The following is an 18,561-nucleotide window of genomic DNA, read 5'->3' as shown; positions in this document are numbered from 1 at the left end:
TCGCTGCACAAGTTTCAAAAGGGACAAAAAGTGACTAAGAGACATCAGTAAACTTTTACTCTGCCTTTCGCTCCCATCTAAACATTACGTGTCATTTAAACTGATCTGTCTGGTCTGTCAGCATCGCGGCACAAGGAGTTTGGAGTCTATTTTAAACTCTAGTTCCAGTGCCTAATGAAACATTTAAATCACAGGAGCTGTTCCCATGACAACCGTCAGTTGTCACGTTATTGGCAGCATGTTAAGTCAGCTTGGCTATGGTACCAGTGACTGGGGTTAGTAAACAGTTCCAGGGGTAGATTTGCCCTGTCTGGTTTTGTACAGGCATTTGCTTTACTCAGCAGTGTCAGCCTAAATATTTTTCCACACCGCACAGATGGCCGATATATTTTTCTTTCGCCACCGTGCAGGATTGATTGTCGGCAAAAGGTCCAAATCTCTATTCACTAAAGTTTTAATCACAGAAAAAAAAAAACAATAGTGAAAATAACAACATTTAATATAATTTAATTGACATCATAGAGGATGGACAAAAGTTTATAATTGTAAAAAAAAAAAATAATAATAATAAATCTGTCAATATTTGTGCAAATGAATGTGTATTTTCATACGACAATGTAGAAAATATCCATAAGCTAGGCGTATTTAGACTTGCAGATAAACAATACAAAACTCCATTATACGATCTGAAAGTATGGACTTACGTTCAATAATTGCGTTGCGTATTTTATGAATGACGGCAAATCGAATGAATGAGAACAAAGAATAAAGGATTTCCAAATCCTTTTCTTCGTAGCCTCAATTTATAGGCATCCATCTACTCTTGGACCAAGGGAAATATAACAATTTTCTGTAGTGAGCTAAGACCTTCATATTCTACGATTTATTGGTATCTAAACATCCCATCCTTGAATAGAGATGAATAATAAAGAGAATAATGAGAAAGCAGTAGCATTAGACCCGTTTGGAAGATCATAAACCTAAACACCATAAACTCAGGGGGAAAAAAAACCTCCAAAGTACATTTGCAGGGATCCTATAATAGGGACTGCCCCTCGAAATATACATCATGCATGATAGAGAAGAACCTCCACCTTTGAAGAAATGTTATAAAATTTGTATTATTACAATATTATCTCATATGTATCCACAATTCTACATTCTGGTAAATAAAATAAAAAAAAATGAAAAACCAGTGTTGTTTATTTAAAAAAAAAAATGCTAAGTTCATGTGAGTTCATCCAGAAACACATTATATCCACAAACAGGCATTTCTTTACAAAAAACCAGACCGTGAGTATATCTGAAGTGCTCAGAGACATGTTTACATATGAGGCTTTTAAAATGCCTCGTACCAAACTTCTTCTGTCTTAAAAGCAGGAGAATTAGCATCAAAATGAGATATATCTTTAAAATTGTTTATTTTAGAGAGAAATTAAACATTTTGTTGTAACGGGGCAGCGTTCCAATCTTCTGGGAAGCACAATATCCAAAAGAATATTCCAATGAACAATAAGAAATCACTAGCAAATCTTTTTTAAAGTCCTTTTAAGATTGGTCTACCTGGCTACATAAGAAAGAACTCTGTATGTAGGCTACGGATGGGCTCCAGTGAGTCTAGAATGGAGGCTGTTCATATCCTTACGAATTCGCCCATTTACCATTCTAACTTTTTATTAATTAGTATAAGTAATAGGAATCACTTGGGTTATTATTACTAGAGCTGAAAGAAATTTCAAAAAAGTGCATTAGCAGAAAGAAATCCCCAAAAAAGGCTTTTAGCCGTCTCCGAGCCATTCTGCGTTTAATCTCTGCCTCTCACGGACTTTTAGGGATTTATTTACTAAACTGAGTGTTTGCAGAGCAGTTATTTCAAAGGACCAAGTTCACTATAAACTGTATGAATGCTGAACAGACGTTGGGAAGTTTTACTTGAGAGAAAAAAAAAAGTTGAGCTGGGTCCGAGTAATGAAGTTACGGAGATTGATTGAAAGACATCTAAATGATTCAAAGGGAAAAGCCCCATGGAAAATAAATACTCCTTGGCATAACCCCCAGTGATGTAAACATCAATAACCCCCCAGTTCTGTATACAGCCCATCATAATGAGGACCATGAACTACAATTCACCTCCAATCTCCAGTTTTAGTGAATAAACCCTTTAGTGTCTCATTTACTCTTTGTTGCTCTAAAATAAAAGCGTCCATTACCCCGCGCATGTATAAGAATTTGGACTGTTCTAAAAATACTGGGACGTCTACTGAAGACTCAATCCCGTTCACGACCTTGTAGCGCATTTCATTTTTTGGTAATAAAAAAAAATACTCTGTAAATATTAAACAAGTTTCTCAAAAGTTTGCACTATAATCATTTCTTCCGCTTAACCAATATTTTTTACAAATTTGTTTTGTTTTAACAAACAACTTTTATTGACAAACTCGTGGCAAAACAAGTATTTGTAAACAGAACTTTATGTAGAAAAAACAAAAACATATTTACACAATGATATTCTACGGGTTCTTGGCCACCGGGAAAGTGGGAATAATTTTAAACAAAATGATTCAATTTAATTTACGATCCCTGGATTTTTTTTTTGTATTATTGGTGTTCCCGTCTCTTTAACTGCTTGTTTTTCTTCATTTTGCCGGCTCCATAAATGGTAAAGTCATAGTCTGACGTTACATATGGAATTTCCCCTTTAATTCCAGGCTGTAGTAAGAAAAATAATATAAATAAATAGTAGAAAAAAAATATCACTCTGTAAACTACGATATATATAGCTCTGGTTATCTTTTGTCATAGCTTTATTTATTCTGCAATTATGTATGTCAACCCCAAGTATCACGCTTCAGGCCTGGACCGAATGCCTTCTTTCTGGCTTTGCTCATAACGTATCGTATTCTTTAAAAAGACAGCTTGCAAAAGAAGTCCCCGGTGCCCGGAGAATTAGTCTGAAGGGAGATTGTAAATCACTATTGGGATTTTTGATAATAAAACCCTATTTCCAAACTCCTATAGATAAATATAACATGGCTCTTTATCTCAAGGTATGTTACAAAACCCCAATGTCAATCTTTGGTGTGGCCTCAATTATTATGTGTTAATTAGTACAGCCTGAAAATGTGGATATTGGTACTAACCAATAATTAAAGTAACGCACCAAGGATTGAAGGCGTTTTTTGCATCAATAAATAAGACAAAAAGAAGAAATTACCTGGTTCTTCAAGATGGAGTGAGGTATGGAAATGTTTCCAATCAGCAGACAGTTTACCGTTCGTAGGGTCTCGGGCGGAACTGGCGTTAGGATGTGGTATACTTTTCTCTCCATGTTAATCCCCCGAACAATTCCTAACAAAAAGCCATTTACAGACCTATTAGTCTCCTTTGACACAAAAGCAACCAAAAACGACTAATCCGGCACATTTTCAGCAGGAGTGTAACGTGAACGCGTTGATACATTATTGGGAGGAATTGGAATATACTTTGAATACACTCACCAAATCCCAAGCAGTCACAGACTGGCGTCTGCGTTAATATCACAGGGCCATCGTTCACGCTGTTAATATCATCTAGCATCCGGCAGAGCCCGACCCAGCTGGCGTTGACCGAGTACATGATGTGCGAAGGGGCAACATCTGAATGAATGACACGTAAAGCGACCGCGTTAAACGGCACCTGTAAAAGAACAGAACATGAATCTCTTCTATCGCAAGACATGCGTCACACTATAGAGGTCTTGGGAAATTATTATACAGGAGTCATTATATATATATATATTATATATTTATTATTATTTATTGTTTTATATAGAGCCATCAAATTCCGTAGCGCTGATATATATATATATATATATATATATTACTACCACTGATCCAACTCCCATCCCTATGATGATCGGAAAGTAATTTAAAGTCACTTCCCCCTTGCCTACAGAACTTTAATTAGTGATGTTAACTTGCTGCAAGGACAAGAGAAATTTATTTGAAATGAAGTCTTACCTCATAGGGCAGCATACTGTGTAACGGAATAACCTGTTCAGGGTCAAACTGCTGCAACTTGCTGACGTAGCCCAGCATCGCGAGATCGCGCAAGATTCCACTATGGCATCGCCTTAAAAAGATAGGACAGGTTAAAGGTCGGGCTTTATCCACAACCAAATTCTAGTTCTTTATTCAGGTTAGTTTGAGGACCACGTTGCTTCCACAGACATTGATACATAAGGGAATATAGGTCTGCAGACAAACTTGAGAGACTATCCGTGTGTCTTGCATCGGAGTCGTGTGGATGTCTGCCGGGTCCTCGGAGCAGACAGAATCTACCATGTCATCATTTTAAGGATTTTATCACTTAGGACAAAGCGCTGCATCTTTATAACTGTATTAATCACTTGAAGGTTTAATTAAAATGGTCCAATGAAGTGAAAAGTTAAGCTCTGGTTCCACTTACACATTTCCGGCCTCTCCTGCGCCACTGAAATCAGTCTCGAGGGGAATGAGAGAATGTCCCACAGACTTATAATAAAGGCCATCTGCATAGTCTGCTTCCTCGTCTTCAGAAATCTCTATTCCCAAGTCTCTGCTTTGGGCTCGATAGCTACTTTTGGTAAGGAAGCCAGGGGCGTTTTCAACATAGCTCAGCGTCAGGGGCTCCATGTCATTAATACCCTTAGCGTTGATTTGAACAATGTGACTCGGGGACATAAGACGAATCAAATCGATTAGAAGAAGCAGCCCGGATCCTAAAAACAAAAGGAACGTATATGACTTGTGCCGAAAGGGAACACACGTTAATACTCAGCAATAACACGATGAAAACGTAAAGAATATTATCGGCCGAAGCCGTGTTACTGAATTTTACAACACTGTTCAAAAGTTTGGGGTCACAGAGCTGTTTTCATGGAAAACAAGGACATTTCTGGCTGTAGCATAATTGCAGAAGGGTTTTCCAACCATTAATTAGCCTTTTAAACTAAAACTTGGATCAGCGAAACAAAGGTGCCGTTGGAACACAGGAGTGATGGGAGTGATAAAGGGCCATTAGAACACAGGAGTGATGGGAGTGATAAAGGGCCATTGGAACCCAGGAGTGATGGGAGTGATAAAGGGCCATTGGAACCCAGGAGTGATGGGAGTGATAAAGGGCCGTTGGAACACAGGAGTGATGGGAGTGATAAAGGCCTCTGTACGCCTATGAAGATGTTCCATTAAAAATCATTTACAACATTAACCCCATCTGCGCTGGATTTCTAATCCATTTCATGTTATTTTAATGGACAAAATTTGCTTTTCTTTTAAAAACAAGGAAATTGCTAAGTGACTCCCAACTACTGGACGGAGGCGTGCGTCGACTATAAACAAATACAAAGCGACTGCTCGTTGTTACCTTTTACCCATCCCATCGTGTTGACAATCAGAGGATGTTCTCTTTTATGAGACACAATGACATATTTCACTGATTCGATAAACCGCTCCATATCTTGTTCGCAGCTGGTTTCCCCAAAGTAAACCATTTTATGCGGGTCCCGTTGGTGAGTGAAGGGTGGACCTATCATCGAAACATATAACAAAGCTCAAGCTATTTGGGTAAAAGCATTTTGGAATCTCAGTTTATCATAAACCTTACACGGCGACACTGAACCTTCAATCTCTTACCGAGAACTGGTTTTGTAACATGCATCAAGGCCACACATCCCGGAGGAGTGAATTCGGTTTGCCCCAAGTCACACTCAAGGTAGCCAACGCATGATATGCTTAGAAGGAGAGACAATTCAAGGCATTTTAGATTAACAAGTAAAAGACAGTGACAATTTTTTCTAAATATCCTTCCATTTCTGTTAAAATATCACCTTATTGCTGTACAGTTTACCCACCCAATATTAAGCAAATTTCTATTAAAATCGTGTGTAAATATATATATATATATATATATATATATATATATTAATAATTTAACAGATGTTATTTTCTTACAGCACACATCTTATTGTAAAAACTTACTAAGAATTTTAATTATGGGGCAAATATATATATTTTTACTTACTGGTTTAATAATTGGTTGATTAGACATCTATTGAATGTTGATTTCCCAACATTTTTTGGACCGCAAACAAGAATGATAGGGCAGCCACTATCTTCTTCTGCAATAAACAAGATAAAGAAATAACCATTTTTGTGCTGTCAAAGGGTTAATAGCACAGAGATACTAAATAGATTTTTACAGATATTTCATTATTTTAATGGACTGAGTTCATCCGAAGGGCTACGTCAGCTATAGGAGAAAATAAATTGCCATGGCTCCATTTAACAAGCATTTTTATTTGGTCAAAATATAATAGTATAGAAAATTAGGAGGCCAGCCAACGATGTAGAATTAATACAGAATTATTGGCAGCTGATCATGTGATCGGCTTTTGTACCAACATTGTGAAAAGTAAATTACATATATATATATATATATATATATATATATATTTATAACATAATAATAATATAAAATATAATAAATTAAATATATATAATATTATATATATTTATAATAAACAAAAATTACTAAAACAGGAAGCAGTTATGGTTTGTGAAGAATGTACATGCGCTGCGAGGACTACATAAATCCATAGGTTTGTATCCCGCTTCTTAACGCTTACCTACACATGCGCGAACTAACTGCTGCACTGCCGACACATACTCGTCGGGCATTCTGATGCCGCTATTTACATCACGATCTTCAATTCCCACGGAACATAAAACCTTGCTGTCAAACGACGGTGAACCTTTTTCTTTCTGTTAATAAAAAAAATAAGTTAAAATTGAATGACTAATGATTTCTCAATGGATATTCAGATCTACGTGAAAAGTACTGAAACTAATACGAGTTTACCATTTTTGTAGAGAATATAGTGGCGTAATCTGGGTGACTCCGGATAAAATTTGTTGCTGCATCTTCTATACGTTCCAGCAGAATAATGGAAGATGTGGACTTAAAGTTTTTCATCACAGCCCTTCTACAATCTAGAAGAGATCAGAGTTTGTTAGGAAATACGGGGGAGAGGAAAACCAGGAGGCATATTTTATTTTTCTGTTTTAAAACTTGGGAGTGATAAAGGGCCATTGGAACACAGGAGTGATGGGAGTGATAAAGGGCCATTGGAGCAGAGGAGTGATGGGAGTGATAAAGGGCCATTGGAACACAGGAGTGATGGGAGTGATAAAAGGCCATTGGAACACAGGAGTGATGGGAGTGATAAAGGACCATTGGAACACAGGAGTGATGAGAGTGATAAAGGGCCATTGGAGCACAGGAATGATGGGAGTGATAAAGGGCCATTGGAACACAGGAGTGATGGGAGTGATAAAGGGCCATTGGAACACAGGAGTGATGGGAGTGATAAAAGGCCATTGGAACACAGGAGTGATGGGAGTGATAAAGGACCATTGGAACACAGGAGTGATGGGAGTGATAAAAGGCCATTGGAACACAGGAGTGATGAGAGTGATAAAGGACCATTGGAACACAGGAGTGATGGGAGTGATAAATCTGATCCATTTCATGTTACTTTAATGGACACAATTTGCTTTTCTTTCAAATTCAAGGACCCCAAACTTTTAAGCGGTAGCGAATACACAATCACGCGGGAGAATCAAACTGTGCGGTAATTCCAGCGTTACCCAGAGACAGATATCCTCGCAGCATTGATCTGGCCTCCATGCGGATCTCTTTTCGCGTCTTGGATGACTTCTTGTTTAGGAGTCCTTCGATGGTCAGCGGTGAATGTGTGTTCGGAGAGAACAGCTCGTAGGCAGCCTGGCTCCGGTGGATGACGTAGCCCAGTACCTGCACGCTGCCGTACAGACACGTCAAACTGCACTTGCCGTTGAAAGTAAGTTTCTAAAACGTGAAAACGAAGCGTGAAAATTCCTCATTACCAAAGTTACCCAAATACTTATTTTGTTGGTTCAGCTGCAGCCGCACTAGCTAAAGCTTCAGTGATCGGCTTCATATATTAGCTGGCAACCGGAGCATCAACTGGCGTCACCGCTTCCTACAAGAGTGCGCATTATATTGCATACCGTATGCGGCAAGAGACTTGAGTTTAAAAGGCAAGTCCCACGGTAGCATATTTATTGGTAACACTTAATTCGAGTCCACTAACTGCGGGTTGGAACGACTCGAGGCGAGACATTTTGGTTGCCCTTTAATGCTGAAAGGGTACGTGACATTATTAAAGGGGATCAGAGTACCGTCAGCTCCTGGCGGCACTGCGCATGCTTACGTATCAATTCCTCCACTAATCGTACGTTTTCTTCTGTTTAATTCTGTTCAGTTTATTTGATTTTTTTTTTGTTATCAGTAAGAAGAACTTAACACAAAGTCTACGTGAAAAGAAACGTGGCTAGGCCTAAAAGCCTAATAATAATAATAATAATAATAATAATAATGACACAGGCATGGCACATAGCGCAGCTCATCCTGCAGCCTAAACCTTTCATTAGCCAAACCTGCCTGAGGATGATGTGGGTTGCAGTACAGGCACTGCTACAGGATGCCCACTGCTCGGACCAGCCATGCCCAGTAACCATGGAAACCACTGACCTGCCCAGGGGCCAGGACAGTCGCACAGATGCCATCCTCTACCAGTATGGCCGGCGATTCCCGGCTCTGCTCATCGCCTTCGGATGTGCTAGGCCTCTGCGGGCAGTTTTCGACCTCGGTAGCCGCTTTGCAGCGCTCAGCCAAGGTACGACGGGCCCGTACCGACCCGTTCTTCGCCGGCCGGTTCCTGGAGGAGGCTCCGGGCCACGCACACTGTGGCCTATGCTTCATGTTAGGCACCGAGTGAGGGCCAGCGAACCCCAAGCGTGCGCCAGGAGCCAGGCTCGAGTCCTACGGTACAGAAGAGGGAGGCAGGACAACCATGCTTCCCCCGGTGCCTAAGGATCACTGGCTCTGTGTCGGTAAAGATGGAGCGCTTTCTGAATCCCAGGGTGAACTATGTTTGTCCCGCACACTGTGTCGCCGCGACTAGCTCCGCCTACATTGCGCGGATTGGTTCGATTAGGCCTGAGGTGAAGAATGAATTAAATAAAGTTCTTTGGGACAAACAGAAGCTTGTGAGCGCGTTCCTCCTCAGTAGCCTCCTGCACTGCTTCGGACTCAGTGTCACTTACATAATATGCCCGAATCCGACGCAAAATTATCAGCCAATAGATGCTTTCCAAATTTAACTATTTAATTTCCACAGAAATGACGTCACCTTCCTGGCTTTGGAGCTCCATAATTCCAAATTAAAGTTTTCAGGACAGTTGCGATATCCTGTGTTATTACATAACCTTTTTCCTCCCCTGATGTCTTTTCCGTGAGCACAGAATATATGCTGTGTGGGAGTGTGTCCAGCGCTACCTAACCAGGCTACCTATGTAGAATATCCGGGTGCCTAATTGCCCAATTAGAGATCATACACTGGAGCGCCGTGTCTAACCAGCACAGCCTCCGTTGTGACTGTTCACCACGTATCCACGTATGGTAGAAGGCGGCCACAGAGGGATCCTGGGGCAATCCCCTGGGTTTGGCCCAGGACGTCTCTCAGCCGTGATATGACTCTGAGGGTATTTCGCAGGGTTCCACAACCCTAAAAGTCTCAATAATGTGTATAGAAACAGCAGGAAATTAAATGCTTTCTTCATATGAATGATTTATTCCGTTCCGTAAATAGCCGTCTTCTCAGCTTTTTGACCAACGCCAAGAGTGGCTCCTGTGATGGGTGCAAACTCTGGCCTTAAGGTGCCAAAAAGATCTTCCTGATCCCCCGAGGAGATCCCAACCTGGGCGCGCCCAACCATCTGGTATCTGGTGAGAGGTGCGTTTGGTACGTCATGGTGGTAGTTGTTGGAAGCACATGTGGAACTGATGGTCCTTCCACTCCACCATATTACTTCCCCTGGTCCTCTGCTGGCAGGTTGTGAAGAAGGTTTATTACAGAATAAGTCTGCAGGCAAACACGGAAATTGATAGGGACATGGCTGCCTCACTGAAAAATGCCACAGTAGAGCCAGATACAAGTAGATTCAGCTTATTGATGGTGGTTACGCCTTTTGGTTCCCACCTTCATGGCACTTCTTGGGGGGGGGGGGATTTAGAAGATCCAACCCCATCTAACTAGCTTTGGCTGAGGAAGGGAAGAAAGACAAGCAAATCCCTACAGAGAGTGAACATTTTTAGCCACCATCCATCTTCTTCACTTTAGATATAGATGAGCAAGAAGAACATCTTTCAGTAAGTCACATAAAAAAGTCTTGGTGAAGCCCTATCTCCCAGCCGTGACCCCATAAAACAAGACTGTCTGTCTTTGGCCATTTAAAGCGTTTGTGCAAATTGAGCCCACATGTGCCACAAATAGGACTCCCTAGAGTCAGTCTAATGATGACCCTACACCCCGATTAGGAGAAAAATAACGTTTAAAAAGGATAACACGCTGTCTGAGATAGAAGAGTGAAGGCCATCATAACCTTCGTTGTTCATCAGCATCTTTTAAGTACAATAAGCCTGCTTTGTTTTAACTTTGAAGTGTTCATTGAAATGAGCTATCCATATTATTTGCATAACCACCATCAGTAAATGCTGCTCCTATGTGTTCCTGAGCCAGTCGCTAATATCTTCTTTAATGGATACTTAAAATGCATGGACGTGTTTATAATTAAATACACTCACTCATTAGTAGGACCCATTTGTGTAACAATCAGGTTGGGATCTGGCACAAATGCCCCGTGTGCTGGTGGCCGATAGGGTTTAATATTTACTCATGGGCAGTGTTCCCTCTAAGCTGTGCGCTTGTGCGCTCGCACATAGCTTTTTTAGAGAGCGCACATGTCCAAAAATTGTGTGCACAACAGTTTTTCCCAAAAAAAGAAAAAAAGAATAATTTTTTTGAAACTTTATGCGGCGCGGATATTGTGCGCGCAAAATTTTTGCTCTGTGAAACTTTTTGCACGAGAGAAATTTTCTGCGCACGCCAACTAAGAAAAATTAGATGGAACATTGCTCATGGGGTCCTGTAGAGTGAGTATAGAGACGTAAAGCACGTATCCAGATGGTGGCCACACTTGGTGGCAACTGGCCTTAAAGTGCCGGGACCTCTCAGTAATCCCACTCTTGGCAAAAACCATTATATGGAAGCATGTTTGCCAATCCAATTTATTGTATGTTGGTGTGGCACTCATTAAAGCTGAACAAACAGTAATCATGTAATGACTGCAATGGCCCGGACTGGCCATCTGGCACATCTGTTCGGCCGGGCATATCCAGTCTCTGGCCAACAGCGCCATACACTCACCCGATCTGCCTCTCCAGACCACGTGCTGTATCGAGCAGCCAGTGACTTGATATGCCCGGCCGCACGCCGCGTGAAAGCATCGGAAGCACTTATGTCATCAGGCGGCCATTGGCCGGGGCCAACTCATCACCGCTAGTGTGACAACTATATCAGAAATTGTATCCTTTGCATCTGCTACAAATATCAAATGACATAAACAAATGTGTTACATATTCCTTTATATTTTATATATAATACTTTGGATATCGAAAAAGACGTGAGATGGGCAACCAAATGGATCACGATTTATAGAATAATGTATTAGTTATTTAGAAAGTTATGAGTCCCAGCTTGTATAGTTTGGATACAATTCGAGAAAGGGGAGATCTAATAGAAACATTTCAATACGGTAAAGGATTTAAAGGGACACAAATCAGTGGTAGTGCTTTCTGCACAGGGGCTCGCCGAGCCGTCGCTGGAACCGACCGCCGGTGAGGATATCACATGAACGGAGATGTGTTCGGCCGAATAAATTCCCTACATGGGATATAGCTGAATTAGGGTGGAAAAGGGTAAATGCATATGGGAGGATACCACGAAAATGATACCACGATGGGACACCACGGACATTTAAAGGGACCTTGCTGTGATCTATGCATTAAAGAGTATACGATGGCTGGAAAGTCTCTTTAACACCATAGGATAGAGTAACATATATAAAAGAAAACGAGAGCTTGGATGGGAAACTCACAATTCTCATCTGATATTAAATTCTGTATCGGCACCCTTGAGGACTCGTCGTCTCTCCCTGGTTTGGAGCAGTTCTTTATGGCATTCGTGTTTGGATAAAATTGGTTTTGCTCCTAAAGTTTCCTCTTTCGTACTGGTTTTGTTGCCACGGCAATTGATGGGATCTTCATACACAAATACGGAATGCTGATTTTGTGGTTGCGACCAGTACTTATAATGTGTATTTGGCCACCGCCGGCATCTCCGCTACGGCAGAACAAATATTACTATTAATAGACGGCGGGTCAGATATTTGCGAAAGACGGCTTCCTTGTTTTCTCGTGGGACATCTTAAGCACGCATCGCAACCCGGACTCGTAGCAAATGATGTTTGTTCTCACGACGTTTATTTCTTATTCCTATATCCTTCTTCATTTAAATATGATTTTTGGTTGTCAAATGAACTATAATAATGACTTTAGCACCCCTGGAGATTACATCATCAGAGGGTTATTCACTTTCCATCGAGCGCCCTTCTCTACGGTGTCGACTCCGCAGATCGATTATTGTGACATAAGGTAAGGGGACCGTTCATTTGGTATTACAATGTAATCTGTATATTCCCTGCTATATGAATCGTTAAAGTAATGATCATACCTGGGAACTTTCTCAATGAGCCGACCCTGGAATATTAACCCTTTAATAGCCCATCATGAAGATTCTATGGAGTCGCCAAATGGCACTAGCACCTCTTCTCAAGAAAACCTTTACTTGTCGTTATTAAACTGGCGTCACCTGCATTCAAGCAGGGATATCCACAAACCTGGGAACTCTCAGGGTTTGACCCCGAGTCTCAGGGTTTTTGCCCCAATCTCAGGGTTTAGGGGCAGATTCTTAGGGTGACACAGTGTGGAGCCGGATCCTATTCTACGCATTGAATGTTATGGCTGATACCCCTGCTTGAATGCAGGTGATTCTTTAAATAATGACAAGCCAGAGTAGGGCCATTTGGGTAACATATATGACGAGTCACAACATAGCATCTTCACTATGGGCTATTAAATGGTTAATATTCCAGGAGTTTTGGGGTCAACTCATTGGGAAAGTTCCCAGGTATGACCATAACTGGAAAGGAGTCAGCCTGTGTGACACTCGGAATCTGCCCCTTCACCCTGAGATTGGGGCAAACCCCGGAGAGTTTCCAGGTCTGGTAATGATCCTCTCTGGAAGCCACTATTATATACCAGAGGGATTTGCATGGAGGTCGGTGTTTAGAAATTTTTAAGAATATTCCCCATTTATATTCACTTTGTTCCATGTTTTGGCACTACGCCGGTCAAACTGTATAATAACCAGTCAACGTGGGTTAAAGTGCACATAGCTAGTGCTCAAAGGTGATATAACCTGCATGTCTATTATACATAGCCGGGCTATAACGTAGAAACACTAGATATTGTCCTCACACCATACCCTCTAGATTGTAAGCTTGCGAGCCCAGCTCTCTCCCCCTAATGCATCGGTTTGTCTGTCAATTCTCCACTTCTCAGACCCCTTGAATATATGAATTGTAATAAGCGCTGTGTAAATTGTTGGCGCTATATAAATACAAGATAATAAAAATAATAATAATAATAGATAACCAAGTTTCCTTTTTTAAAAAGGAAAATCCCCTAAAAATGTCATCCTGTATGCTTTTGATTTCTCCAATGACTTATTGCACAATAAGGACGTTATATCACATAATAAAAAATAGAGACACATTGACCAGTGTTTTTATAAAGCAGAAAAAAAATACAAGCCCGAGCTGTGAATATTTGAAAAATAAGAAAATGTACCATTCATTATCCAACATATTAAAAAAAATGTGTATTAGGCACAGAAAAGTAAAAAAAAAAAGTTTTCTAATTTTATGGCCATGTTATGCTTTCCTGTATAAAGTCGTACTAATAATATATTGTGTTAGAATCGTTAAAATGTGCATTTTCATGAATTATACATTTTCTAGTATGCTCAGCAACCTTTTATTTATTTAGTTATTTATTTATTGACGCGTTTTCTGTTTCTATGGCAATAACCTATCAGTGTCTGCATTTGTGTCACATGACGTTTAAGTATTCCCAGCAAAAAATGAAAGGATCATTTCTGGGAATGGCTTGGGTATTGAACAGTTCTAGGAATGAGGTTTCTAATGTTGACTTTTAAAGTGTTAAAGTTCAGCAGAGGAGCCGGAATATAAGAATCACCTGCTGTCTTCTTCTTACAGCGCGACATTTAATGCCCACGGATACCACTTACTGCAAGCAATGAGATACAGCATCGCAAAAATCAACAATTCCAGTACTTTGCTCCCCAACGTCACCCTCGGATATGATCTGTATGACGCCTGCTCGGAATCGGCCAATTTATACGGAACCCTGAAGGTTCTCTCCCAATGCACAAAGTCTTATACTAACTCCAAAGCCATTGCGTTAGTCGGACCAGCAAGCAGTAGTTTTGCTTTTGTTACTGCAAGCATACTGGGAGCCTTCCATATACCCCAGGTAGGTAGAATAAATAATGAAAAATATTTTTGCATGGGCTTTAAAACAATTCCACGTTTTTTTAATCAGTTAATAGTTCCAATAATGAATTGGCTGAAATCTGACCAATCAAAATTAGCCATAATGTTGACAAATGTAAACATAAATTTATATATGGCTCATGTAAACTATAAGGTACTTACTGGCTTATTCAAATATTGTTTTAAATATTATTTTTAAATTATTTTGATTCGATTATTTAAATTTTTTATTTTTTTTTTAATTATGATTGTGATATCTCTATAATTTTTCAGATAAGTTATTCGGCCTCGAATGAGAGATTAAGCCGCAAACAGATTTTTCCTTCATTTCTCCGAACAATCCCGAGTGACAAACTTCAGGTGGAAGCCATGCTGCATATCCTACAGAGGTTCAATTGGACGTGGATCGCAGTTGTTGCCAGCGATGATGCTTACGGAAGGCAAGCCGTGCAAAACCTGTACAACTCGGTCAGCGACAATGGAATCTGTGTCGCTTATCAAGGAATCATCCCGATTACCATGGACAGAGCAGCCATTAGGACAATGGTGGAAAATATCAAGCAGACCAAAGTCAACGTCATAGTGGTCTTCGCTGCCTATTCCTATGCCAGGGTATTTTTTGAAGAAGTAGCTCAGGTAGACGTAACCGACTTGGTTTGGATTGGCAGCGAAAGCTGGTCGGTTGACTCACAAATCGGTAGTATTCCGAACATTAAGAAAATCGGCTCAGTGTTAGGGGTCTCGGTCACCCAGTTCAGTCTACCGGGGCTGCTTGACTTTTATGTTGATTACATCAAGTCATTAAATGTGAGCTCCACTCGGAAATACGGCTGTAATCAAGGATGCCAGGAGTGCCAAACGTTCACCCTAGAGACCATGACCATTCCGACCCAGTTTGCTATGTCTACCTCCTTCAATGTTTATTCCGCTGTCCACGCAATCGCACATGGCTTGCATGAATTACTCAACTGCACGTCTGGGCAATGCAGTAAGGAGACCGTTTATCCATGGCAGGTGAGTATCTATGCCCAAACACCAATTGTAACCTAATAAGAAGCCTCACTAGAAGGAATTTGACCATTTTAATAAAAGTAAAATCCATGGTGTCATCCACAAAACCATGAGTTTGCGTTGAAGTGAAGGATTTCGACTAAGAGCCTTCACTTTGCATTATCAGCTTAAACTTACAGTCCTTCAATGTTTTCAGCTTCTAGAACAAGTGAAGAAGGTCAACTTCAGCATCTACAAACATTCCGTTTATTTTGATGAAAATGGAGATCCCATCACTGGTTATGACATTGTAATGTGGGACTGGAATGGAGGCAATCCGGCCTTCAATGTCATCGGCTCATTCAGTAATAATCCAAAAAGACTTGACCTGAAAAAAAATGTCACATGGCACACGAAGGACAACTCGGTAAGTTGTCTCACTGTCTGAGAACGTATCACTAAACCCTGAATTTGTTATTGGGTGTCAATGGAACATGCTTGGGTGTAATTTCTTCTGCTCTTGTTGTATTGAGTATAGGTTCCAGAATCCATGTGTTCCAAACAATGTGGAAAAGGCGAGAGGAGGGTACAGACCGGTTCTCATGTTTGCTGTTTTGAATGCATTCATTGCCCCCAAATGACCTTTCTGAATATAAGTGGTAAGTCAACATCTACAAAATATCATTAGAGAAGCTTTGCTGAGCCCAAAACATCTCAAATTCACAATTAAAACCATATAGAAGGGAAGAGCCCATTGTTCCAAATATCTTCTAGCCCCTTTATTTTCTCTACCCAGTCTTTACTGTTAGGTATGAGTCCAAGGGTCTTAGATGTTCTAACAAGGATCTGAGTCTCCATCATAGCCTTTGGAGTACAATGCCACAGCCTAGCACTTGACTCCTTAACTACTCTGTGAAAATAGTTATCTTGAAGGAGGTACAAATCCCTCTTGTAGCCCACCAGAGAGTACCATAGTAGCTGGAACCAAGTCCATCTCAACATTTCCCCCTCATGACCCCATTTATTACAGTACTGTCCATACAGGCATTTGATGGTGGATCAGTGTTCTAGATTTATCCTAGATTTGGCTGTACCCTGCCCTTAGATTTTTGCGCTCAGTCTTAAATTACTATTACGAACATGTATTCTGCAGATCCGTACACATGCCAACAATGTCAGCTTCACCAATGGTCACCATCACGGAGTGAAATATGTTACGACAGAACTTTGGAATACCTTTCCTGGACTGAGGCAATCTCTGTTGTTCTCCTGGTTACAATTATAGTACTGTTGGTATTAATCGTCGGCATTTCAATTATTTTTGTGATGAACTTAAATACCCCCGTGGTTAAATCGGCCGGAGGAAAGATGTGTTTGGTGATGCTAACCTCTTTAGCATTTTCGTGTTCTACACTGTACTGTTATTTTGGGAAACCAACTTCAGTCGGATGTATGATGAGACAGCCCGTCTTTGCGATAGGTTTTACTGTGTGTTTTTCTTGCCTTGTGGTCCATGCCTTCCAGATTGTGTGTATTTTCAAAATGGCCACCCATCTGCCCAAAGTATATGAAATCTGGGTCAAGAAGAATGGTTCAGATATTTTTATTGTCGTAAGTTCTTTTGGGCAGATACTCATTTCTGTCATCTGGATAGCTGTAAAACCTCCAGTGCCAGTTGAAAATTACTCCACCTTTCCGGATCAAATCATTTTTAAATGTTCCGAGGCCGACTCCGTTGGGTCGTTCCTTGAAATCATTTACATCGCAATCCTAAGTATGTTTTGTTTTATTTTCTGCTACATGGGAAAAGATCTACCGGAGAATTACAACGAAGCCAAATGTATCTCGTTCAGCCTGCTGGTGTACTTTTTCTCCTGGATTGGTTTTTTCACAACTTACATAGTGTATCAGGGGAAATACATCACGGCCGTCAATGTGATGGCCGTCTTAGCCAGCGTCTTTGGAATTGTCATTGGCTTCTTTACTCCCAAATGTTACGTCATCCTTTTTAGGAAGGAGTTAAACACCACGGAACATTTCAAAACAGCGATCCAAAACTATACAAAGAAACAATCGGAACAGTAGATTGGGATCACATCCCGCCTTACGTTTCAGAACCCATACAATTCTTACATCTGTGTTTTAGGTGGTAACCCAAGATAACAAGCCCTTTAAAACCGCACTTTAAGAAAACATAATAGAGAAATCGTTTTTGGGGTGAAAATCAGAAATTCTGATACATTTAACTCTACTTGCTTTGAAAAGGGAAATGTGTACTCAAGAATAGACCTCAAGATCATTTTAATATTTTAATTTAAAAAAAAAATGTAAACTTAATTTTCTGGGAAGAAAAATACAGTGTAATATAATGGGAGGGCATTGTATTACTTTGCATTTTTTCTATTAAAAAAAAACCCCAAAACAACTAAATTCAAATAAAAATAAATGAAAGGAAATGCTGTCTTTGTAACGCAAAAACATCGGAAATCTTTTCTTCTTTGTATTTGCATGTTGATTAGGTGACCAGTATTATTAGTCGAGATTGGTTTTCTTCTGCTGTCTCATATAAGCTGTAATAAATTTGTTAGCTTCATTATATTTGTGCTGTAAATATATATATAATAGGATCTTTTTTAGATGTAATATGTAAAACAATAGTTTTGTAGCATGATTCCTCTTTATTGTCATTTTGTTGTGCAAAATGAATGTATGTTTTTTACTGTAAAATATTTCAGATTCATAAAAGGAACCTATGATTACATTTTGGTTTTGTGTGGTTTTTTTATAAAAAATATTTGCTCAAGAGGTGGACTCCTGTATTTGAATTGTATTTGTATAATCACCCTGTGTGTAAAAGGTAGACCAGTTGTAGACTCTTTGCTACTTTGCACCTCGATAGACAAAGACCACATGTCGCTGATGAAGACCATGATGAGGGGCTGAAACGTACATCTGTAATAGTGGTTCTCTTGTGTTG

General features: G+C 40.2%; 2 protein-coding genes across 2 annotated transcripts; one reads left to right on the top strand and one right to left on the bottom strand.

Moving 5' to 3' along the window:
* Positions 1-2,598: 2,598 nt before the first annotated feature.
* Positions 2,599-8,563, bottom strand: NOL9 (nucleolar protein 9). Its single transcript, XM_089493629.1, has 12 exons — positions 8,525-8,563; positions 7,665-7,884; positions 6,877-7,007; positions 6,644-6,779; positions 6,040-6,136; positions 5,652-5,749; positions 5,383-5,544; positions 4,447-4,738; positions 3,999-4,110; positions 3,498-3,675; positions 3,215-3,348; positions 2,599-2,709 (listed from the first exon to the last, which is right to left on the bottom strand). Exons 1-12 carry the CDS (start codon positions 8,561-8,563, stop codon positions 2,599-2,601), a joined length of 1,710 nt encoding a protein of 569 aa, XP_089349755.1.
* Positions 8,564-8,574: 11 nt separating this feature from the next.
* Positions 8,575-17,669, top strand: LOC149286791 (taste receptor type 1 member 1-like). Its single transcript, XM_089493628.1, has 6 exons — positions 8,575-8,885; positions 14,298-14,574; positions 14,868-15,608; positions 15,802-16,011; positions 16,123-16,243; positions 16,738-17,669. The coding sequence occupies exons 1-6, from the start codon at positions 8,575-8,577 to the stop codon at positions 17,667-17,669; spliced, it is 2,592 nt and encodes an 863-aa protein (XP_089349754.1).
* The last annotated feature ends 892 nt before the right edge of the window (positions 17,670-18,561 follow it).

Source organism: Sceloporus occidentalis, unplaced genomic scaffold (assembly GCF_023333645.1).
Source record: "Sceloporus occidentalis isolate IW3139 unplaced genomic scaffold, rSceOcc1.0.p SCAF_66, whole genome shotgun sequence".
Lineage (NCBI taxonomy): Eukaryota > Metazoa > Chordata > Lepidosauria > Squamata > Phrynosomatidae > Sceloporus > Sceloporus occidentalis.
This window is presented reverse-complemented; position numbering and strand designations above follow the sequence as displayed.

What these genes read in the sequence shown, in the direction of transcription:
- LOC149286791 (XM_089493628.1), top strand. Translation starts at nt 8,575, where the DNA reads ATGGAAACCACTGACCTGCCCAGGGGCCAGGACAGTCGCACAGATGCC. An exon ending in AGCCAGGCTCGAGTCCTACG is followed by an intron (nt 8,886 to 14,297) that starts GTACAGAAGAGG and finishes TTCTTCTTACAG; the next exon opens with CGCGACATTTAATGCCCACG. An exon ending in AGACCGTTTATCCATGGCAG is followed by an intron (nt 15,609 to 15,801) that starts GTGAGTATCTAT and finishes CAATGTTTTCAG; the next exon opens with CTTCTAGAACAAGTGAAGAA.
- NOL9 (XM_089493629.1), bottom strand. Translation starts at nt 8,563, where the DNA reads ATGGCTGGTCCGAGCAGTGGGCATCCTGTAGCAGTGCCT. An exon ending in CACGATGGGATGGGTAAAAG is followed by an intron (nt 4,739 to 5,382) that starts GTAACAACGAGC and finishes TTTTGTTTTTAG; the next exon opens with GATCCGGGCTGCTTCTTCTA. An exon ending in ACTCCATCTTGAAGAACCAG is followed by an intron (nt 2,710 to 3,214) that starts GTAATTTCTTCT and finishes TTCTTACTACAG; the next exon opens with CCTGGAATTAAAGGGGAAAT.